A 20,432-nucleotide genomic window follows, 5' to 3' on the forward strand; every position below is an offset into this window, starting at 1 on the left:
GACAATCTATCTCCTACATTCCTCAAACTTGCTGCTGACTCAATTGCCTATCCTATATCTATACTAATTAATCGATCTATTCTGGAATCAACTGTCCACAACCTTTGGAAATCTTTCTTCACTATCCCTCTTCATAAAGGTGGAAACTCCACTGACCCCTCAAACTACCGACCCATTGCCATTCTGTCCCCCCTCTCCAAGATATTAGAAAAATGTATTCACTTGCAGCTTCTCAATCACCTCCTCACGCACCACTTACTTACACCTACCTAACCAACATGGATTTCGTCCTCACCACATCACCACCACTGCCCTCCTCTCCTTCACTCATATCATTGCAGAGGCCCTAGACAACAATAAACCCATTTCCTGTCTCTTCCTAGATCTCCCCAAAGCCTTCGATACTGTCTCTCATCCCTTGCTACTATCCAAGCTTGCAAATCTCCACCTATCCCCCTCCGCACCTGCCTGGTTTAATAGTTACCTATCTGGCAGGGAACAGTCTTTCAAATGGCTCTCATCCTCCTCACCTTTCCTTCCCATCTCCACTGGTGTTCCGCAAGGCTCCATCTTGGGACCCCTTTTGTTTAACATCTTCACCAATGATCTTTATACCTCATGCAAAAAATCCTCCCTTATTCAGTATGCCGAAGACTCCACACTTATATCCATCTCAAATAACATTCCTGAACTACACTCCCTGACCCAACAGGCCCTACTATCCACTGAACAATGGCTCTCTCACAACCTTTTGATCCTAAATCCCAAAAAGACCAAACTCCTACTTTTCCTTCCCTGTTCTCTTATTCATCACAAAACCTCCTTTTTTATTGCATCTTCTAACAATACAACTGTCCAACCTGACACCCACACAAAACTCCTAGGGGTCATTATTGATGACGAACTAAAGTTCAGCCTAAACATACTCCAATGTATATATAAAAAAAAAAAAAAACAGAAACTAGGTATGCTATATTGAAACAAAAAATTCCTAACCCCTGAATCTAGACTTACCCTGGGCCAGGCAGTCCTCCTCCCCTCCCTTTTATACGCTGCCCCAGTTCTTACCAATATCCAGGCCTCCACTCTAAACAAACTCCAACAGACTTACCATAAAATAGCCAGATTCATTACTAACTCCCCATACAACTCACACCACTGCATTTCTTTAAACTCTCTTCAATGTTTTGAACTTCTCCAATTTATGCTATCTTATCAATTTCATATGCAACACACTATTCTTTATAAACCCTCCTTCTGTCCATCTCTATCTTCCTTAGTCTCCATCTACATCCCATCCTGGACACTCTGTACTTCTAACCAACAATTACTTGATATCTACCACGCAAAAAGTTCAGTAGGCAAACTACTCTACAAACACTCCCTTGCCCATGCTTGGAACAAACTTCCCCTTGACTTACGTTCAGTCTCCCACACCTCACACTTTAAAAATGAACTAAAAGCTTATTTTCTCAATTGCAGAACCTGCCCTTGTCATGACCCCACCTAGTCTTCCTTCCCTTTATGTACCCTCAAAAGGACCATACTTAGTACCTCATTACACCTCTCTCTCCAGTGTGTCTACTATGCATTTGTATAATTTTATACAAGCAAAATTTTTATTTTTGACCTATTGAACTATAGCAACGTAAAATTGTTACTTAGATTCTTTTTAATGCAACTTTAACTTTATGCATGTAACCCAACATATGTTAATATGTTTGCTATTGTTTAAAATTGTACTTGTTTAAAATGTACTACTGGAGCTTTTCTCCTCGGGTCTCCACTGAAAATGGGCCACAAGCCCAGCTGGACATACCCGGTTAACAAATGTCAGTAAATAAATAAATAAATAAATAAATTAAAGTGACCACACTCTGATCTGCATCCAAATATACTCCTTTCAACTTGCTAGACCCCACAAATTCAAAGAAAGCCATAGCCTCTCAAATTTCAACCTAGATGAATTTAACAATAGACTTTCCTCTGTTAAGTTGTCCTTCCTCTTTCATTTACCCCTAGATGACACTGTACACAATTTAATGTAACTTTTCTAGACATCCTCAACTCCCTTGCTCTACTTTGGAGAATTAGAGTAAAATCCCTGTTTGCACCCTGGTTGTCTCAATCCAGTCATTCACTAATGACCAAAAGAGACAATGCTTGGAAAAACTGGCTTAAGACTAAATCTCCCTACCCATCTTCAAACCTACAAAAAACTTAGAAACCATGAAAAAACACGTCAACAAAGATAAGAAAAACTTTTACTTAAAGCCCCAATCAAGCCACTGTAGCAACCCTAAGACGTTGTGGAATACCATCAATAAGATCCTCCATTCAGGAAACCCTTCTACATCTAACCCATACCCTAACAACACTCTTCTTAGAAATCGTCTCCATTTCAAACTCCTATTTTATTGACTATGTCAGTAAATTAACCCTCAGTAATACCATCTCCAACCTCTCTCACTCCCCCTCCACAAGCACAAAATATCTCCTTCTCACTCCAGCCTGTTCCCACTGCCAGCATTAAATCCCTGCTTAACAAATTAAAGCCAGACTCTCCATCAGTGGACAAACTTACAGCCCTTTTCCTCAAGCTAGCAGCTGCCTCAGTAGCCTTCCCTATCTCCATACTAATAAACCAGTAAGTCCATGAATCCACCAGTCCCACTATATGGAACAATTCCATACTATTCCTAGCCACAAGGAAGATGACACCACTTAACTCTCAAACTGCCTCCCCCTAGCCATACTGTCTCCCATTTCAAAATTACTCAAGAAATGTTTACACAAACAGCTCATGGACTATCTTCTTAAAGAAAATCTACACACTCCCACCCAACATTGCCTCTGACCCAACCACAGCACAACTTCTGCTCTTATGTCTTTCAGACAAACGGTCTCCCAAGCCACAGATGATAACAGACTAGTTTCCTATCTTTTACTAGACATCTGTAAAGCATTTGACACCGTCTCCCACCCCATACTGCTTGCCAAACTCTCTGGTCTTCATCTCTCAGATCCCATTGTAAGCTAGTTCTCAAGCTACCTCACCAACAGGCAGCAGTCTGTTAAATGGCTCTTCCTTTTCTCCCTTTCTCCTCATCAAGATGGGCATACCTCAAGGCTCCATTCTAGGCCCCCTACTGTTTAACATCTTCACCGATCACCAAGTCTTCTCCTGCCCCCATTCTTCCATTATACAATATGCTGGTGACTCCTCAATCATCTCCATTTCCGATAAACCTCCCAGACCTTCAAATTCTAACCCAAAACTCTTTCAACTGTGTGGAAAATTGGCTAATGAAAAATCAATTGATACTTAACCCCCCCCCCCAAAAAAAAAAAAAAACTTCTCCTAGTCCTCCCAAAATCCCTCACCTATCATAAATCTACCTTTAACATCTCTTCTCTTGACAGCACTTTTATTAATGTTGAAACTCATACCAAGCTCCTCGGGATAATCAGATTTTACCAACAGGTCCATTATTCCATAAATAAAGACTCGCCAAAAACTGGTCTTACTGTACAGAAATAATAAAAACAACTCTTCACCAAAGATTCTAGACTCTCCTTAGCCTACGCCTACCTTCTTCCCAGTCTTCTCTATAGATCTCCTATCCTAACAAACCTCCATTCTTGTCTAAAAACCAAGCTAGAACTCACATACACTAAATTCTCAAAGTTTGCTGCCTAAACCAACCTATAACTCCCACCACTGCCTTTCTGTCAAATCTCTTAACTGGGTTGAATTCCACCACCATCTCCTAATACCTCAGTTTTTCATAATACACTCCATTCTCAACAAACCTACCTCCTGCCCATCCATCTCCACGCTCATCTCTCTCTATACTCTAAATAGCTCATATTGAAGCTCAGACTAGTACCTCCTAGAAATCTGTAAACTCAAATGAACTATTAGCAAACACCTTTACAGCTATTCAATTGCCCAAACCTGGAACAGACTACCACTTAACACCACAACTATTTCCAGTACACATAATTTCTAAAAAGCTTTAAAATAAAAACTCTCTGAAACTCATGGGTTGCCTCTACCAAACTGTTTCCTAACTTTCTCCATTCTATCTCCACCTTACCCCTGTGCTCTCACTTCCAACTCCAAACTGCTTATCCCTACCTCATTCTGCTCCAATCCCTGAACTATGTCTAAGGTAACTGCAGTTCTCCCCTGCGTTCACCATATCCCACTACCTTCAGATGTACCTCTTATTGAATTTTTGAATCTTAGTAGTGTATATAGCTACTTTTTTTCTATTATAATTTTATTTAGTATAACTATAGTATAGAATGTGTACCCAGCTATTTTCTGTATTAGAATTGTTGCTCTAGTTGAAGGCATTTCTCTACACACCAATACTACATTGTACTTTTAACTTGTTTATACAGCTGCTTAAGTGTTAGACATAATTCATATTAGATGCTTGCCACTCTGTATTTTCTATACATTAAACTGTATTCTGTTCTTGGAGCTTTTCTCCCTGGGTCTCCGCTAAAAATGGTCTCAGGCTCAGTCAGACATACCCAGTTAAATGTCAAAGTAAATAAATAAAAATAAATCTCTGCTAAGCATTATTCCATTTTCCGATCTATGTTTTGATATTGTAAACTGCTTCTTGAACTAAATGTTGTAGTGTATTCTTGCATCTGTAGATATGTATATGCAGTTGATATTAACATATCCTTGCGTCTGTAAATATGATATTTTCATTTCTTATGTGATTCTGTTCACCTGGGCAGTGTCCTGCAAATGGTCTACTGAGATCATTGCACTACCCCGGTAAACAATTGAAAGTAAATAAGTAATCCTATTATACACCTCTCTCTCAGTCATTATTAAAGTGGTATGCCCTAACTCATGTATTGCAAAGAGCTAGTTCCCTCCTCATTCAGCTGTACTCACCTTACAATTTGTACAGAGAATCCAGTTTCACTGCGGTTGTTTAAAAATTGCAGAATGGTATGTCTGTCTGTATTAGACAGCTGCATTGTATGAAAATATTTAGAACATGATACAAAAAGCACATTTTCTAAATTGGACCTGCACATGTAAACTGTCCTGTCACTGCCTGTGAATGCTTCCAGCTGTTTTATCCTTTCATCCCTTTGCTTATTGTTTAGTGTGTAAGTCCTGATAATCTACAGCCTTCTGTATCTGCTTACCAAGGTTTCATAATTACACAGCAACTCTGCAAATACTTCACTCTTGTGACAGTAATGATCTTTCTCTTTCTCTTTTTTTTTTAAACAAAAAATTAGTTCCCCAGTCGTTGAAAAAGCTCTTATTATCATTAACTTTTCTCCAGCAGTAGGTCACCTAGCATTTTTCTCAACCTATACTAATATGGGAGTGTCTTGCACCATCTCCATCACTTGTTGGGTCTGACCATAAAGCAATCTCCACTGCAGTAAAACTGAAACCAAAGATCACTTCCATCCAAACCATCCCCATCACTTGTTGAGTCTGACCATAAAGCAATCTCCACTGCAGTAAAACTGAAACCAAAGATCACTTCCATCCAAGACACCTTTAGAAATTTCTTTAAGACAAGCTACCTACCTACTCCTGTGTGATAACAGTGGCAAGCTTCAAGTCCCTACCACATTCATTTAACTCCACTGAATAAGCAGAAATGTACACCACCACACTGTACCAGCATGTAAACAGCTGCATAGATGCAGCTGTACCCCGTGGGAACAAGTGCAGTGCAAACCCTAGAAACAAACCCACATGTTGGAACCATAATGCCAACAAGCTTTATCATGAAAGGAAAAGGATTTTGACCAAAAGTAAGCAGAGTAATTCCCAGAATGTTAGAGCCCTTGTCAGTGAAATGAAGAGATAACTCGAGAGCTTAATAAGATCCACCAAAGCCAAGTCTGAGGCTAAAATAGCTACCCAAGTCAAATACAAGGCATTTTTTTGGTTATGTTCGTAATCTCAAAAGCACAACACAACAATGTGCTGAGCTAATTGTGAACGATATTACCTACATTGAGACTGATAATATAGCTAACCTATTGGCCGATACATTTAGCTCTAACTTTACCCCTCTTTCCCCTCCATCTGCCTCTCAAGATGTACCTGAAACTGACTCACCTCCAGCTATCACACAAGATGAAGTCCTAAAAGTGCTAGCAAAAGCTAAAAATACTGCATTGATCAGTCCTGACAATATCCCTGGATTCATCTTCAATAACATGAAGCACAGTTTAGCCACACCCCTAACAACACTGTTCAATCTCATCCTCCATACAGGTTTTGTACCAAGTGAATGAAGAACAGCTACAGTCATTCCCGTCCATAAGGAAGGACCTTCCACAGACCCAGGCAATTACAGACTCATAAGTCTGACCAGCCAAATATGCAAAGCTATGGAAAGACTTATCATGGAGTTAAGCAATCAGGATTTAGGGAATCTTCAAACACTAGACTCGTCTCAGTTTGGTTTCATCAAGGGCAGGTCACACTTACTTAACCTGGTGGACTTTTTGAAAAGGTCACTGAAGCAATGGATGAAGGCAAAATGGCACACACTGCATACCTCGACCTGGCCAAAGCTTTTGACACAATTCCCCACTCAGGCATAATAGAAACGCTAAAGAAACTGGGAATAATCCCCATGTCATCCACTGGTTTGCCAGCTGGCTCACAGATGGAATACAGATAATCAAAATAGGAGGAGCTACCTCCACAGAGAGATCAATCGCCAGTGGTGTCCCCCAGGGTTCTGTGCTGGCACCTCTCCTGTTTAGCATCTACTTTTCTGAAGTAAAAGCCAGTACCAAAGGGCTCTGGCTGACTAAGTTTGCAGATGACTGCAATTTAGGAGCAATCATTGAATCCCCAAATGACTTGGCCATCCTGCCAAATGTTTTGTCTGAAGTAAATAACCAGTGTCAAAATCATGGTCTAAAACTAAATGCCAAAAACGCATTATTGCATCCTTTGGGAAATCATCTACTCCAGGGAGCAACCATGTCGACAGTACAAGCCTAAGAGTTGACCCACTTGTTCAGGATTCGGGACATTATGTGGACAGTGACCGAACTTTTGACCAACATGCGTCTATCATTGTAAGAAAGTCTGTATTGCAGAGCTTACAAACAAAGGGATTGTGTCTAGGTCTAGGGATGTCACCCCCCCCCCCTTTACACAGCACTCATTTGGCCAATCATTGAATGTAATGTTCCCTTTGGCATGTATTTGTCCAGACACTTCCATCAACTGGAACACTCATGGAAATACCTTACTAAAAGGATACAGTTTAAACAATATATCCTACATGGATCAAATATAAGCCCTGTGACTGTACTCTATATCCAACAGAGTGCTAAGAGGTGACCTGTGTATGGTATACAAGATATCCTCCGACCAATTACTGATGAATGTAGTGCACATCAGCAAGTCAAATCGCATCAGAAATACTCTGGATGTAAACCTCTTCTGCAACATCAACCAAATGGTTTGGAGGGTTAGGTACAAGATACCACTGCTATGGAACAGACTCCCTGTCTATTTTCAAGCGTAATTTAGATCTACGAATGGGAAACAGAAAACATACCCCAGAACTGCCCCCTGTACTACTGATGGACAGAGGCACCTCCTAAATGCTTTATCCCATGCATGGGTCACCTCAAATTATGTGTGTTATAACCCCCATTATTTTCATTAGAGGTAATGTATAATTACCGACCATGGGATATATAAGGCCAGTCTATAACCGAAGAGGATATGTCATTTTGAGCACTTGTTGGTCTTTCGGCTTTTCCCGGTTAGGGGTCGCCACAGCGGAACTCCGTCCACTAATGATTGGCAGTAGATTTTCATGAACAGCAAGGTGCCAGCTCGACGTTCAACCAAGGCATGCCCATTTACGCATGTCTTTCGAACTCCCACCCAGCCGCGGGGAGGACATGCAGACTCCACACAGAAAGCACTCCCCGCACTCCAGCCGAGAATCGAACGGGCAAACCTCTTGCTGTGAGACAACAACGCTACCGCTGCACCACCGCAGATCAGGATATGTTATTTTGAGCACAAAAAGGGAAGTTGGTTAGGTTTAAAATGACCCGCAAGGGCAGGTAGCCTATTACTTGCCTATAAGGCTACAGACTTATAGTTGACAAGACACACTTTGTATCCAGGCCTGTTTCACATCTGTCTAATTATCTTTTCACATACTATGCATCTTTACCTTTTCACCGTCAACATGCATTTAGATGAACAGAAATATTTCATTTGTTAACCGTGCTGTACCCGAGCTTTTCCTCTGCATTGCTGTATGTATCGATGGGATTAAACAAATATCCTAAAGCTACAACTGCCTTACAACTATAATATGTGCGCATATATATTGATGTGTATGAAAGAATTTAGATTCATTTTGTTTAGAAGGTATTTGTTGCCGTTTCTGCTGGGTGAGAGCTTAGTGATAATTTCATAATTTTTATTTGGAGGTACATAAGATGTTACTTACCTGGTTATGTATATTAATTCCTGCCACTAAATTGCAATTTAACAAAAGTAAATGCATCAACATCATCTGTATGTATATTCACCCTGGCAATAATATAACCACACTCGAAGACGGCCTATACTGGCTATCATGTCATTACCCACAAGAGACCCTATTACTTGGAGACTTTAACATAGACTGGGGTACCTGTTCTTCACATTCCCCTTCTACCCACATTAACCTGCATGCATTTACGCAAATCATAACTACCCTTACCAGGCTAGGTAAACCCAACCATAAAGAAGGCATACTCGACTGGATATTTGTAAATAGTAACCCTCAACTGTACACTGCTGGTACCCTCCCTGATGACCTAAGTGACCACCTTCTCACTTACATAGTTAAGCAAAAAGCCATCAATCCTGAACAACTCTTACTCAGAAAAGTCAGAAACAAGAAAGACTTTGACCCTGCCAAATTCCAACAGGAATTTAACTCCTGCAACTGGTCTAGGCTAAAACACCTCCCCTTAGAAGAAGCAGTTGCATATTTCAACAACAGATTTCTTGAAATCCTTGACTTGCATCCACCAGCCCGCTCAAAGTGAACAAAAGCAAAAACTGCACCATGGCTGTCAAAAGAATCCAGACTAAAAATTACTAATAGAAACAAAATGTGGGCTCTATGGCGCTCCACTAAAAACCCACATATCATCTTAAATACAGGCAAGCTAGGAAGGAAACTAAAAAATCCATTTGACAAGATAAGAAAACAATACTACTGTAATTTACAGACGGCAAACCAGAACAACCCTCAATCTTCTTCATACTGGAAAAACGTCTACACCTATCCCCATCGCTACCAGTGATTAAATTACCTGAAGTTTTTTCAGACGGTTTTAACCATTTCTTCACAGAGACAATCCAAACCCTAGCTAGTCAATTACCTCCCCTGCCTCTGATAGTCTCACTCCTATAAACCTATCCTCGTTCAGCTTCCAGCCAGTGTGCGCGTCGCTTATCTGTACCTTGATCAAAAAATGAAAACCCACCACCCTCTCTGCTGACCAACTCCCTGCCGAGTACCTTCAAAAATCAGCGGAGGCCATTGCCTACCCAGTTTCCATACTAATTAATCATACCATAGCAGACGCTATAATTCCCACCATCTGGAAAACATCCTAAGTAATCCCACTACATAAAGGAGGTTCATCTACTGAGTTCTCCAACTATAGACCAATAGCTATACTTTCTACACTAGCTAAGGTTATGGAAAAATGTATACACATACAACTCATGCACCACCTATTTCAAAACGAACTCATGGCTGATGCCCAACACAGCGTCCATCCAAACCACAGCACAACCTCAGCCCTAATAACATTTGCCAATACCATAAATAATTGAAACAATAACCGCATATCCTCAGCCCTCTTCTTGGATCTTTCCAAGGCGTTCGACATGGTGGATCACCATATGTTGATTCACATCCTGCAGTCATTCTGTCTAAATTCTATGGCCATTCAGTGTTTTAAATCCTATCTCAATGGAAGGCAGCAGGCTGTTCTCTGGCAAAACAACTTCTCTAACCTATTACCGAACACCCTTGGAGTACCGCAAGGCTCCATATTAGGTCCCCTACTGTTTTTCGTCTTTATCAACGACTTATATACAGTCATCCCTAATGTCAGCTGTATCCAATATGCTGATGACTCCACCCTGATTTGCTCAGCTGCATCTCCCTTAGACTTGTGGTCAGATACCCAGTCCACTTTTAATACTGTAGAAAACTGGCTCTCCAACTGTCGATTGTTGCTAAATCCCAAAAAAACTAAAATGCTGTTATTCTTACCAACACAAAGGTCAGCTGCTTTTACCTTCACCATAAATGTAAAAAAATGGCACAATAATCACCCCGACCCCCTCCACTACGCTATTGGGAGTCATTATTGATAATAAGCTAAAATCTGACCTTTGTGTCAACCAAACAGTCAAGACCATCAAAAAAAAACTTGGGTCACTGTATAGAATAAAAGCCTTCCTAACCCCTTCAGCTAAGATTGCCATAGCTCTCTCTCACCTGTTTTCAACACTAATATATGCTTCCCCCCCTTCTCTCTAATCTAAGCAAGACTGTACTCAGTAGACCGTCAACCTGTTACAATCACATTGCCAGGTTTGCCACTGGCCTACCCTTTAGAACACACCACTGCATCAACCTTAAACAGCTTGGGTGGCTTGAACTTCCCAGTCTTATCCAAAATAAACTACTGATTATGGCTAACAAAAATCCTTTATAATCCAGATAATACACTGCTCTTAAAAATATTATCATCCCCTATAACAATCCAAGACTACTTTGATCCTCAAATATATTACTTGTTCAGATAACCAAAATTAACAATGTAGCCGGTTATTCAATTTTTGCAAACTCTGCAGGCAGAGCTTGGAACCTACTTCCGGCTGACATTACCTTGCTCTCCTCCCTATGGCAATTTATAACTAAACTCAAACAGCACTTAGCACTAAACTGGTCTTGCCACTGTAACAAGCCTGGCTAACTCTCATCAAGAATGTGAATACAACTAATCTAATTACTGTATAATTTTCCCCTGACAGTTACCAGGGGTAACTCACACTTGTGAAATTGTATATTCCTGTTTGCTTAAGTATTCGTTTAGAACGATGTTTTTATGTGTGATGCTATATTAAGGACTTACATTTTTTTCATATAGAGTATGTGATTCTGTTGCTAACTATTCTTTATAAATACCATATCTCTTACATTCTTTCTATATTATGTGAAATATGCTGCTGTTGTTATTAATGTATCTGTTTATCTTGGAGCTTTTCTCCCCGGGCCACTGCTGAAAATGGACATGAATCCAATCAGACTATCCCGGTCAACAAATGTAAAATAAATAAAATAAACTGTACTACTGTTATGTATATAATGTTATTAATCTTTCAAATGGGCATAAGCAGTCAGATCAAAATCTTTTTTTTTTTTTATCTGTCCGTTGCTGTCACTACATTTATTTACTTTATGGTAAGCAAGTGCATTTCTAGTGTGTATTTGTCAAATGTCTTTTTAGTGAAAGGAATATCTGTGATGAAAGAACATGACATGCAGAAAACAGCATTTTCAAATAAATAACCAAAGAGCTAGAACTTGCACAATATCCAAAAGAGCGTTGGTATAAAACAGAACCAAAATTTGTAACTGTACTTGGAAATGCATCCAGGAAAGAAACAAGACTAAATGAGAGGTGATAAAATTTCAGTTTTAGGGGAAAATCTAAAGGAAATCCACACCCTGTTATTTTTTGTTTTTAAATTATTGCCAAAGGAAAGAGATGTCAGTGAGCTATCAAAAGTATATTTTATATAGCAGTTTCATACTAAGCTCCAATCTAAGAATCTTTTTTTTTTAATTTATTAGAACGTTTTTATGTTTTTAAATGTTTTATGCTGTATTTTACTCACAATAGACAATAGGCAATGGAATTTAAACACCCTACTTTTTGCTCATCTGTTACGAGGGAATTTGCAGTGGACACTACTGACCCCTTTTTAACATCTTGTAGCAGGTATTGTCTTTTCCATTTGTGTGGGATTGATAAGATGAAGTCATTTTTTTGATAGATTGAAAAAAGGGGTGGTGGGAGTGGACGAAATGAAGTGTTAGTGGGATTACTTAGGGTGGAATGTATTTTGATAATTAGCAACTTCAAGTCAGTTTTAAGTAAGAAAATGTGTTCTGAGAATGATCTCACACTCAAGTATGCCTTATTAGTGAAATTTTATACTAAAAAAGTGAAATAAGCAAAGTCTGTTTCCATTTCAGTATGTCTTGTTCAGTAAGAATGGGATTCAATACTTGTTGCTTTGTTTAAAGAGATCCTGTCCCGCTGAGTAGATACGGAGAAATCAAATCTGTGCAATAAATGTTTTCTTGGGTGCACCTTCTTCATATTAAAATTTCAGTTAACCTTTGATGTAAATAGCATCTCATCTACTCCATTGCATTCAAGTCTCAGTTATTTTCTTTTATTATTTAGGAGTCCGGAACTGCTACAGGGCCTTCTCCTGGTGCGAAATTTTCCCACATTCTGCAGAAGGATGCCTTTCTAGTGTTTAGATCACTTTGTAAGTTATCAATGAAGCCTCTTTCAGATGGCCCACCTGATCCAAAGTAAGTTAGTTCTGAAATGTTTATTTATGTATTTTCTGCATTGCAGTGGTTTGGAAATTGGCATTTTGTTTATGAGAGTAACAAAGATTTGAAAATTTGCTGTGTTGCTTTATTAAGGATATTCTTAACCAAAATGTCTTTAAGCTGTTTGTTATTTTAAATGCATTATTTATTACGTAGTATTATTGCACCTGTGTGGACTTTGGAAAAGGCATTCACATTGTAAAATACAAACAGAAGAGGTGAGGAAATAGGGTCTTTGCCAGCTTAGGGTGTAAGGTATGAGCTAGAGGGTAATAGAAAAAGGCAGTTACTTGGAGGACAGGTAGTTGAATGCCTTAAGATGTGATTCGGAGACTGTCACCTTGATAATTTTATGATATTGATAAGGATTTGTAACATATTTTTTGCTATGTGAATACCATTACAATCTTAAGCCATCTGGGCTTTGGGGGGGGGGGGATAGTACGGTGAATATATTAGTGTATGGGATCATAGAGGTGTGATTCTTTGGACTGACTGCAGAATTATGTATGTATGAAATGTAGATTAATGTGATAGGATAGCTTTGGTTGTGCAGATGCAGAGTTGAGAGTTCTGTAGGATACTGTAGTAACAAAGGGAACTCTACAATGCTTTGATCATGGCGCAAGTGTTCAGAATGCTTCTCTTAGAAGTGACAGTGCACTTTTGCTCAGATTCTTCTGTCTGCCTGTCAGGTCTTAAGAAATGCATATAGTTTAATTGGTGTGTAGTTGTATCAAGTGTTTATGTCACTAATTAAATGTAATTTTTATATTGATTAATGCATATGTGCTACCTGCACTTTGTCAAGGGAGGGGGTATTGATTTTTGTCACTCATGCCTTTTCATGGATTTGCCAGTGATACTCTGAAGTTAATTTTTGGACTAACGTAAAAGCAAAAATTTCTCTTACATTAGCTCGCTTTTAGTTGAGCCACAAAACACAGGAGAGATTCAGTACTGCTTGCATGGTGTGGCACAAGGCAGTTAACAGATTTTGTACATCATTAAACTTGGCATGTCATGGTTTGTAAACACAAACATTGATTGTCATTATAATTAGGATCAGGCAGATGTCAGCTTAAAAATGGCAAGTACAGATCTTAATAATTAAAAAGGAAAACTTCCCATATCACTAAAGTCTGCCTCAAGACAGTGTTTAGCAGATTCTGTTGAAAGTTCTGTTTAGCCATACTGTGATGGAGAGAGGTGTTTCTGGAGTCCCATCTGCTAAAGTCATGATGCATAACGGCATCATCTGTACCTAATGTGCAGCTACTAGGGGGTGAGTAAGACTCTAGAAGAGAGCAGGAGGGGGTAATACCTTAAACATTCTTCTTCTGACAGAGACTAGTATCAAAAGAGTGAAGGAAGGAGGGTAGAACTTTAAAAACTGAAGGAAAGCACCAATGTAAGCTGTTGTCTGAGAAACTGAGGACCTTATCGTCTTTCTACTGCCATCAGCAGCAGCAGCTTGAAAACATGCAAAAGTTCAGACTGATGATGGTGTAGACTTCTGCTTTCACTTGTGACCAAGTCCAGAATGCATGTGAAATTCATATAGATTAATTCAATTCAATGGCTCAGGTTACATCATTTTCATGAGAGCTGGTTCCAGCGTCTGATCTGGCAACTCTCAATCTGCTACTGCCCATCTGCACCCTGTATCGGTATCTGTATTGTTGACATTATTTATTGATTGACTGGCATTTGTTTACCAGGAAAGTCTGACTAAACAGTGCCTTTTTTCAGTGGGGGGCCCGGGAAGAAAAGCTCCTTTATACAGGCATCATTTATAGTCAGTTTCATTTATAAGCAACAGTTCCATTATTCATACATCCTTGACATCAGTTACTTTGTTTCAAACTGTTTTGATTAAAAATAATTATATGGGTTATATATTAATATTTTTAAAATACAAGGCTGTATATGCAGTGCAATGCTATCAGTATGCAGAGATTGATCAGGTTTACATTAGAATATTTAATACTATAAATATTTGTTCAAAATCTAGAACATAGGAAGATAAGATGAAGAGTTAGAGCAGCCCAAAGAAAGGAAAGGAAAGAGGGGAGGAAGCACAGGGAAGATAAAGGAGATGAGTTCAACTCCTTTATTAACTCCATAGCAGAACTCACCAAGACCTTCCCAAACAACAACTCCTCCCCCCTCCTCAAACCCTCTCCTCCACCATCCATTCCTTTCTCATCTCCCATCTTTCACCTCAAACCCATTTACACCTCATATATAGCTAAACTCCTGTCTAAGCTTAAGCCAGGCTCCAATGCCCCTGACAACATCCCCTCACTCTTTCTAAAACTCGCAGCAGATGGCATCGCCATTCCCATTAGCATTCTCTTTAACAGATCCATACAGGAATCTTATGTTCCTAAACTGTGGCGTGCAGCCTTCATCCTACCCCTCCACAAAGGAGGCAAAAATAATAGTATCTCCAACTTCCGGCCCATAGCCTTCTCACCTATTTCAAAAATACTTGAGAAATACATCCACCTCCAACTCATGCCATTCCTTACAAATAACCAACTCCTCATCCCGACTCAACACTGATTTCGTCCGGGCCATAGCACAATAACTGCTCTCCTCTCTTTCCTAGACATAGTAAGCCATGCCCGTGACTCTGGAGAACTTGTATCCACAGTCCTCCTTAACCTCTCCAAGGCTTTTGATACTGTCTCCCATTCCCATCTCCTAAACCACCTTTCTAATCTTAATATATCACACAACACCCTTGCCTGGTTCAGCAGCTACCTCTCTGACCGATCTCAGGGCGTAAAATGGAAAACTGGCACCTCAGCCTTCCTCCCAACCCCAACCGGTGTCCCCAAGGATCTCTACTCGGCCCAATGCTATTTAATATCTTTATTAATGACTTCCACACAGCTGTTCCTAACACCAAGATAGTCCAATATGCAGACGACTCAACTCTAGTCGGCTCTACTTCTAACCTCCAAGTATTCCAAACAAAAACACAAACTGCTTTTTCCACCACTGAGAACTGGATGCTTCATAATCCCCTCTCTCTAAATGCCAACAAATATAAAATTCTACTATTCTCTCCCTCTAAATCTCACCCTCTTGACAAAACCTCCTTCAACATTATCAGCCATGCCAACTCCACTATTAAAGTTGTTCCTTTTGCTAAACTTCTTGGGATCACTATTGATGAACATTTCAAATTTGACACCCATATTAAGCTAAACATTAAGAAAACACATCAGAAACTTGGCATGCTGTACAGGAACTCCCATTTTCTATCCCCTTCCACAAGACAGACCCTCGCCACTACCTACTTACTACCATCTCTGATGTATGGTGCCCCTCTACTAATCAACCTATCTTCCTCTATCTCCTCTAAACTAGAATCCTGTTACAACAAAATTTCAAAGTTTGCCACCAAGTCCAAGTACTCTACCCACCACTGCATACCTCTCCACCTACTGCAATGGCTAGAACTTCCCAACTACCTGGACTACCTCCAAATCACTACAGCCCACATACTCATTTTTAAACCCACTAAGTGCCCTGCACTAACTAATATCTTACCACTATATACCCCTCACAGAACTGTAAGATCTGCTCACCAAAATCTCATTTCTCTATACAAACCAAACCGTCCCTCAGGTCAGCTTCTCCTATCCTTTTTCTTAGGCCAAAAAATGGAACTCTCTTCCTCCCTCTCTAAGAATTTCTCAAAACTTTGATCACTTCAAAACCCAGCTCCATTCCTACCTCTCCAATAACAGGAAATGCACTTGCACTGTACCTACCTAATCATGCCTAATACATGAATACATACTTATACATAAACTGCATTCCACCTTACCCAATAGGAGTTCAATCATATTTACTGTTTTCTTACAAATGTTTCTTTCATAGCATTCTCAGAAGATTTAAAACCTCAGTATAATGGTGACTCTGTATTATCAACCTCTAATTGTATTTACATGTAAATATGCACTGTATACCATACTATGTTGATATTCTACTGTGCTTATGTTTTACTACATAATTTTTACTAATTGTTTAATTGTTACTATGTCTGCTATGTTTTGTGGAGCTTTTCTCCCCGGGCCTCCACTGAAAACAGGCTCTTTGAGCCCAGTGGACCTCCCCGGTCATCAAACTGAAAATAAAATAAAATAAATAAAGAGGGAATAATTGTAGTAGTAATAATACATTACATTTTGTGCAGCTGGGAGCTATGGCACAAATTTGTTTAGCTATATTTGTACCAGTTTAACCAGGGGAGGTACAGGTGCAGAGCAATTTATCTATCAGGTGACAATTTCATTAGCATTTAAAGTCTTTTAGGTTGCAGGCTGTTCCTAAGTTGAGTGGAATGGTATTCCAGCTATTAGCAGTGCAGCATTGTCTTTAGTTTAGTTATGAAGAGTAATGATTTGTCGGGTCTATATTAGATAATTGAACTTTCAAAAGTTTGACTGTCATATGGTCAACACCATATGATCGAACTTTTAAAAGTTCGAAAATCTAATAAAAAAACATAAACTACACAAATAACCTACCTGAATGTTTTAAGCAGGGGGGCAAGCCCTCCTGTGCCCCCTACACCCCCCCGCTCTTTAAATATACAAACTCCGACATCTTCCCATTCCGCACTGTACAGAGATCTCCGTTAAAACGTTCACACTTTCAAAAATTTGATCATATGTTGTCGACCATATGACAGTCGAACTTTTGAAAGTTCGATCATCCAATATAGACCCTGATTTGTCAGTGGTATGTAGAGGTCTCTTTGTAGTGTAAGGTTGAATGATGGAGTGAGGAGATAGAAATTTTTTCAGGGTTGTGCAGTAGTTTAAAGGTTGTTAATTATTTGTGAGTACAATACAGAATTATTTAGTTTGAGACAGTTTAGTGGTTTTAGAGAAAGGCAGTGCTGTTATCTATATTGTTTGGTTGCAAGTTTGGCCACTTGATTGTTTTACTTTGGCTGATAGAGAGGAGTTGAGCTTGGTTAGTATAGGAGAGGCATATAATACGGTGGGGAGTGGAAAGGAAGTGTCTATGTTTTGTATAGCAGACTCATTGAGGTAAAGTTTTACTCTGTATAGGTAAACTTGCTTTTTGTGTGTTTTATTTAAGGATTGCTGAAGGTAGAGATCAAATTTCAGATGGTAGTCTATAATTACACCTAGTAGTTTGCGGGATACCAGTTGTAAACTGCTCTTTTTGGATGACAGTATATTAAAAGTATTTTTTGGAGGAGAGAGTTGAGAGTGAACAGTAGTAGATTTTTTTTTTATTCAGGAGGAGTTTTGAGTTGTTGAGCCAAGTTTCTATGGAGAAGAAGGATTTTTGGGTGAGCTTTTGGAGCATGGGTAGTGTCCAAGCAGCACATATTATTACAGTCTAGGTGTTGATGTATTGTACTATGGTGGCCTCTTTGGCTAATGTATTTAGGTTGTTGATAAATAAGTTAAATAGTAATGATCCTAGGATGGAGCCTTGTGGAGCTGTGGCAGATATAGAATGGAAAGAGGAAAATTGCTCTTGCCATTTCACTATGTGGGACCTATTAATGGGGTAACTAAAAACATTAAAGTAAGGAGGGTGATAGCCCATAGGAAGATAGTCTAGTTAGGAGAATTTGATGACTGACCATGTCAAATGCCTTGGATAGATCCAGGAATAGGGCTGAAGTTAAAAATCCTGAATTTCTATTGTGAGTTATTATATCTGAACTTTAGAAGGGAAGTGGTTGTGCTGTGATTGGGTCTGAAACCATGCTGTGAGGGAGAAAGACAAGTAATCTGAATAAAGTAAGTTGAGAATGTATGCATCTTTCCAAGATTCTGGATAAGGGTGAGATAGTGCTGACTGGTCTGTAGTTTGTGAGCTCAGTGGCTGATCTGCCTTTATAAAGATGTATTATAAAGGATTTTTTTCCATAGGGTGGAGCCATATTTTTCTTGGATAGAGCTGTTTATTAGAATTGAGACAGGATTGCAAGGCTGTCTGAGTGAGTTTGAGATATTCAACTGGAAGTTAGTCAGGGGTAGTGATTGTTGTCTTAATGGAGTGTAGGTATTTTTTTTTTAATCTTAGATGTTGGCACTGGATTGAGTGTGAAGGTCTGTTGAGGTGGAATGGCTGAAATTTGTAGTAGTTTTGTTTTGTTGGAGGGAAGTTAATATATTTGTAAAATGGGATTTAAACTGTGAAGCAATACTTTGGGAGTTATTGGTTTGGGATCTGCTAGTTTGGGTTGATTTCCCAGGATTGAGCAATGTATTTATACATTTCAAGAACTTTTTTTTGGATTGTTTGATGATTTATTTGTGTTGCTATGATGAGCTTTTTTGTCCTGTTTTATATGAGGACTTTTGGATTTTAAATGTGGTCAAGGATGACCGTATGTTAGATCTTGTAGCATCTCCACCCCTTACGGCCAAACTGTTTTCACAGACCTCTTGGAATGCATCCCTGCAGAGCTGGTTTATCCTTTAGACATGGTCAAAGCGTTCTGTGTAAACTTTTTTTGTTCTGAAGGGGAATGGAAATGTTAATCCCACCCTGGACATCAGCCGCTCCAGTAAGCACATCCTTCATATAAATTTGGGGAAGTGCTTTTACTGCTGCAGGGCACCTGGGTGGTGGTGTTGGATGCTTGTTAGCATGCCAGTGTCTAGGTTTTGCACCGCAAAGATGTTCATCACATTGATAACTTCTGCAGTAGCTTTAGCTAGATGGGCTATATCATGCAAAGGATATAACAGCTGAGCTAGCCAGCCAGGACTTCAGGGCACCTTCCATACACTGAGACTGTCAGTCAGCTTGAGCTGAGCCAACTAAAAAGACAGTTTTGTATATCAAGCCCTTCAGAGATTTCCTGCCGCCAAAGAGTATGCTCTTTTGAGGCTCTACAGTTGGCTTGTAGTATTCCTTTGCTGGGCAGACAAGTTCCCTTTGGGAAAAAAAAATTCCATTGTAAAATATTCTTTGTTTAGTAACCCATTCCTCTTCAAGAAAGTTTTTTTTTTTCAAGTTAGGAGTCTTTTAAATGAGAGCACTGTTTTTTTCCTGTCAGTTTAAAAGTTGTTTAACGTAATTGAGAAATACTTTTTCTGTGGAGAAATTGTATTTATTTTACTTTTTAGGACTGACAGATTGCTTTTTACTGTGTTTTATGAGAAAAAGTGACTTTTACATTCTTTTAATTTTACCAGATTTTCTTGCTTGTTTTCCCTGGGGGAAAAACACCATTTTTGGCTTGACCATGGAGGCAACTGTGTTGGTTCCATGTTGGTCCTTCTTCCAGCCACATAAAGAAAAAGTTAAACAAACAGCCTTTACCACCACAGCAGGCTAACAATTTGCTTATCAGTTTGCTTCAACAGCAAATGGGGGACTCTACTATGGCCATTAGTTAAACCTCAGAACACTCATCTTTTACCTCGGATCCCTCTGGTGTAGCAACTACAGCCGTTATGGATCAGGGGTTAGCCACATCCTCTGATGCTGTTGGGCTCCCCTCAGTGGGAAAGAGAGAGGCACTCTTGTTGGTCCTAGGAGAGAGGAAACAGGGAAAGGCTTCCCTGTTTTGTCAGAATATTGTGCCCATCTCTGGGGAAGCTGCTGTTGCCATTAATAAAACTGCTAGCCCCATTTTTCCTGTCAAAAAGAAGTAGAAAACTAATCATGTATCTGCGCCTCCTTCTCAGATTTCCTTAGACCGGAGTAGTTTACTGG

General features: G+C 39.5%; 1 protein-coding gene across 2 annotated transcripts in view; it reads left to right on the forward strand.

Annotated features, from left to right (window-relative positions):
• The window catches only part of ARFGEF1 (ADP ribosylation factor guanine nucleotide exchange factor 1), a 4,299,619-nt gene that overhangs the window by 898,705 nt on the left and 3,380,482 nt on the right, over positions 1–20,432 (forward strand). For both annotated transcript variants that reach the window (XM_044067163.1, XR_006364243.1), the window contains exon 9: positions 12,541–12,674. In XM_044067163.1, coding sequence (XP_043923098.1) covers positions 12,541–12,674 — 134 coding nt within the window. The remainder of the gene's footprint in view (positions 1–12,540; positions 12,675–20,432) is intronic.

Source organism: Protopterus annectens, chromosome 3.part1 (genome assembly GCF_019279795.1).
Source record: "Protopterus annectens isolate FY-2018-M chromosome 3.part1, PAN1.0, whole genome shotgun sequence".
Lineage (NCBI taxonomy): Eukaryota > Metazoa > Chordata > Ceratodontiformes > Protopteridae > Protopterus > Protopterus annectens.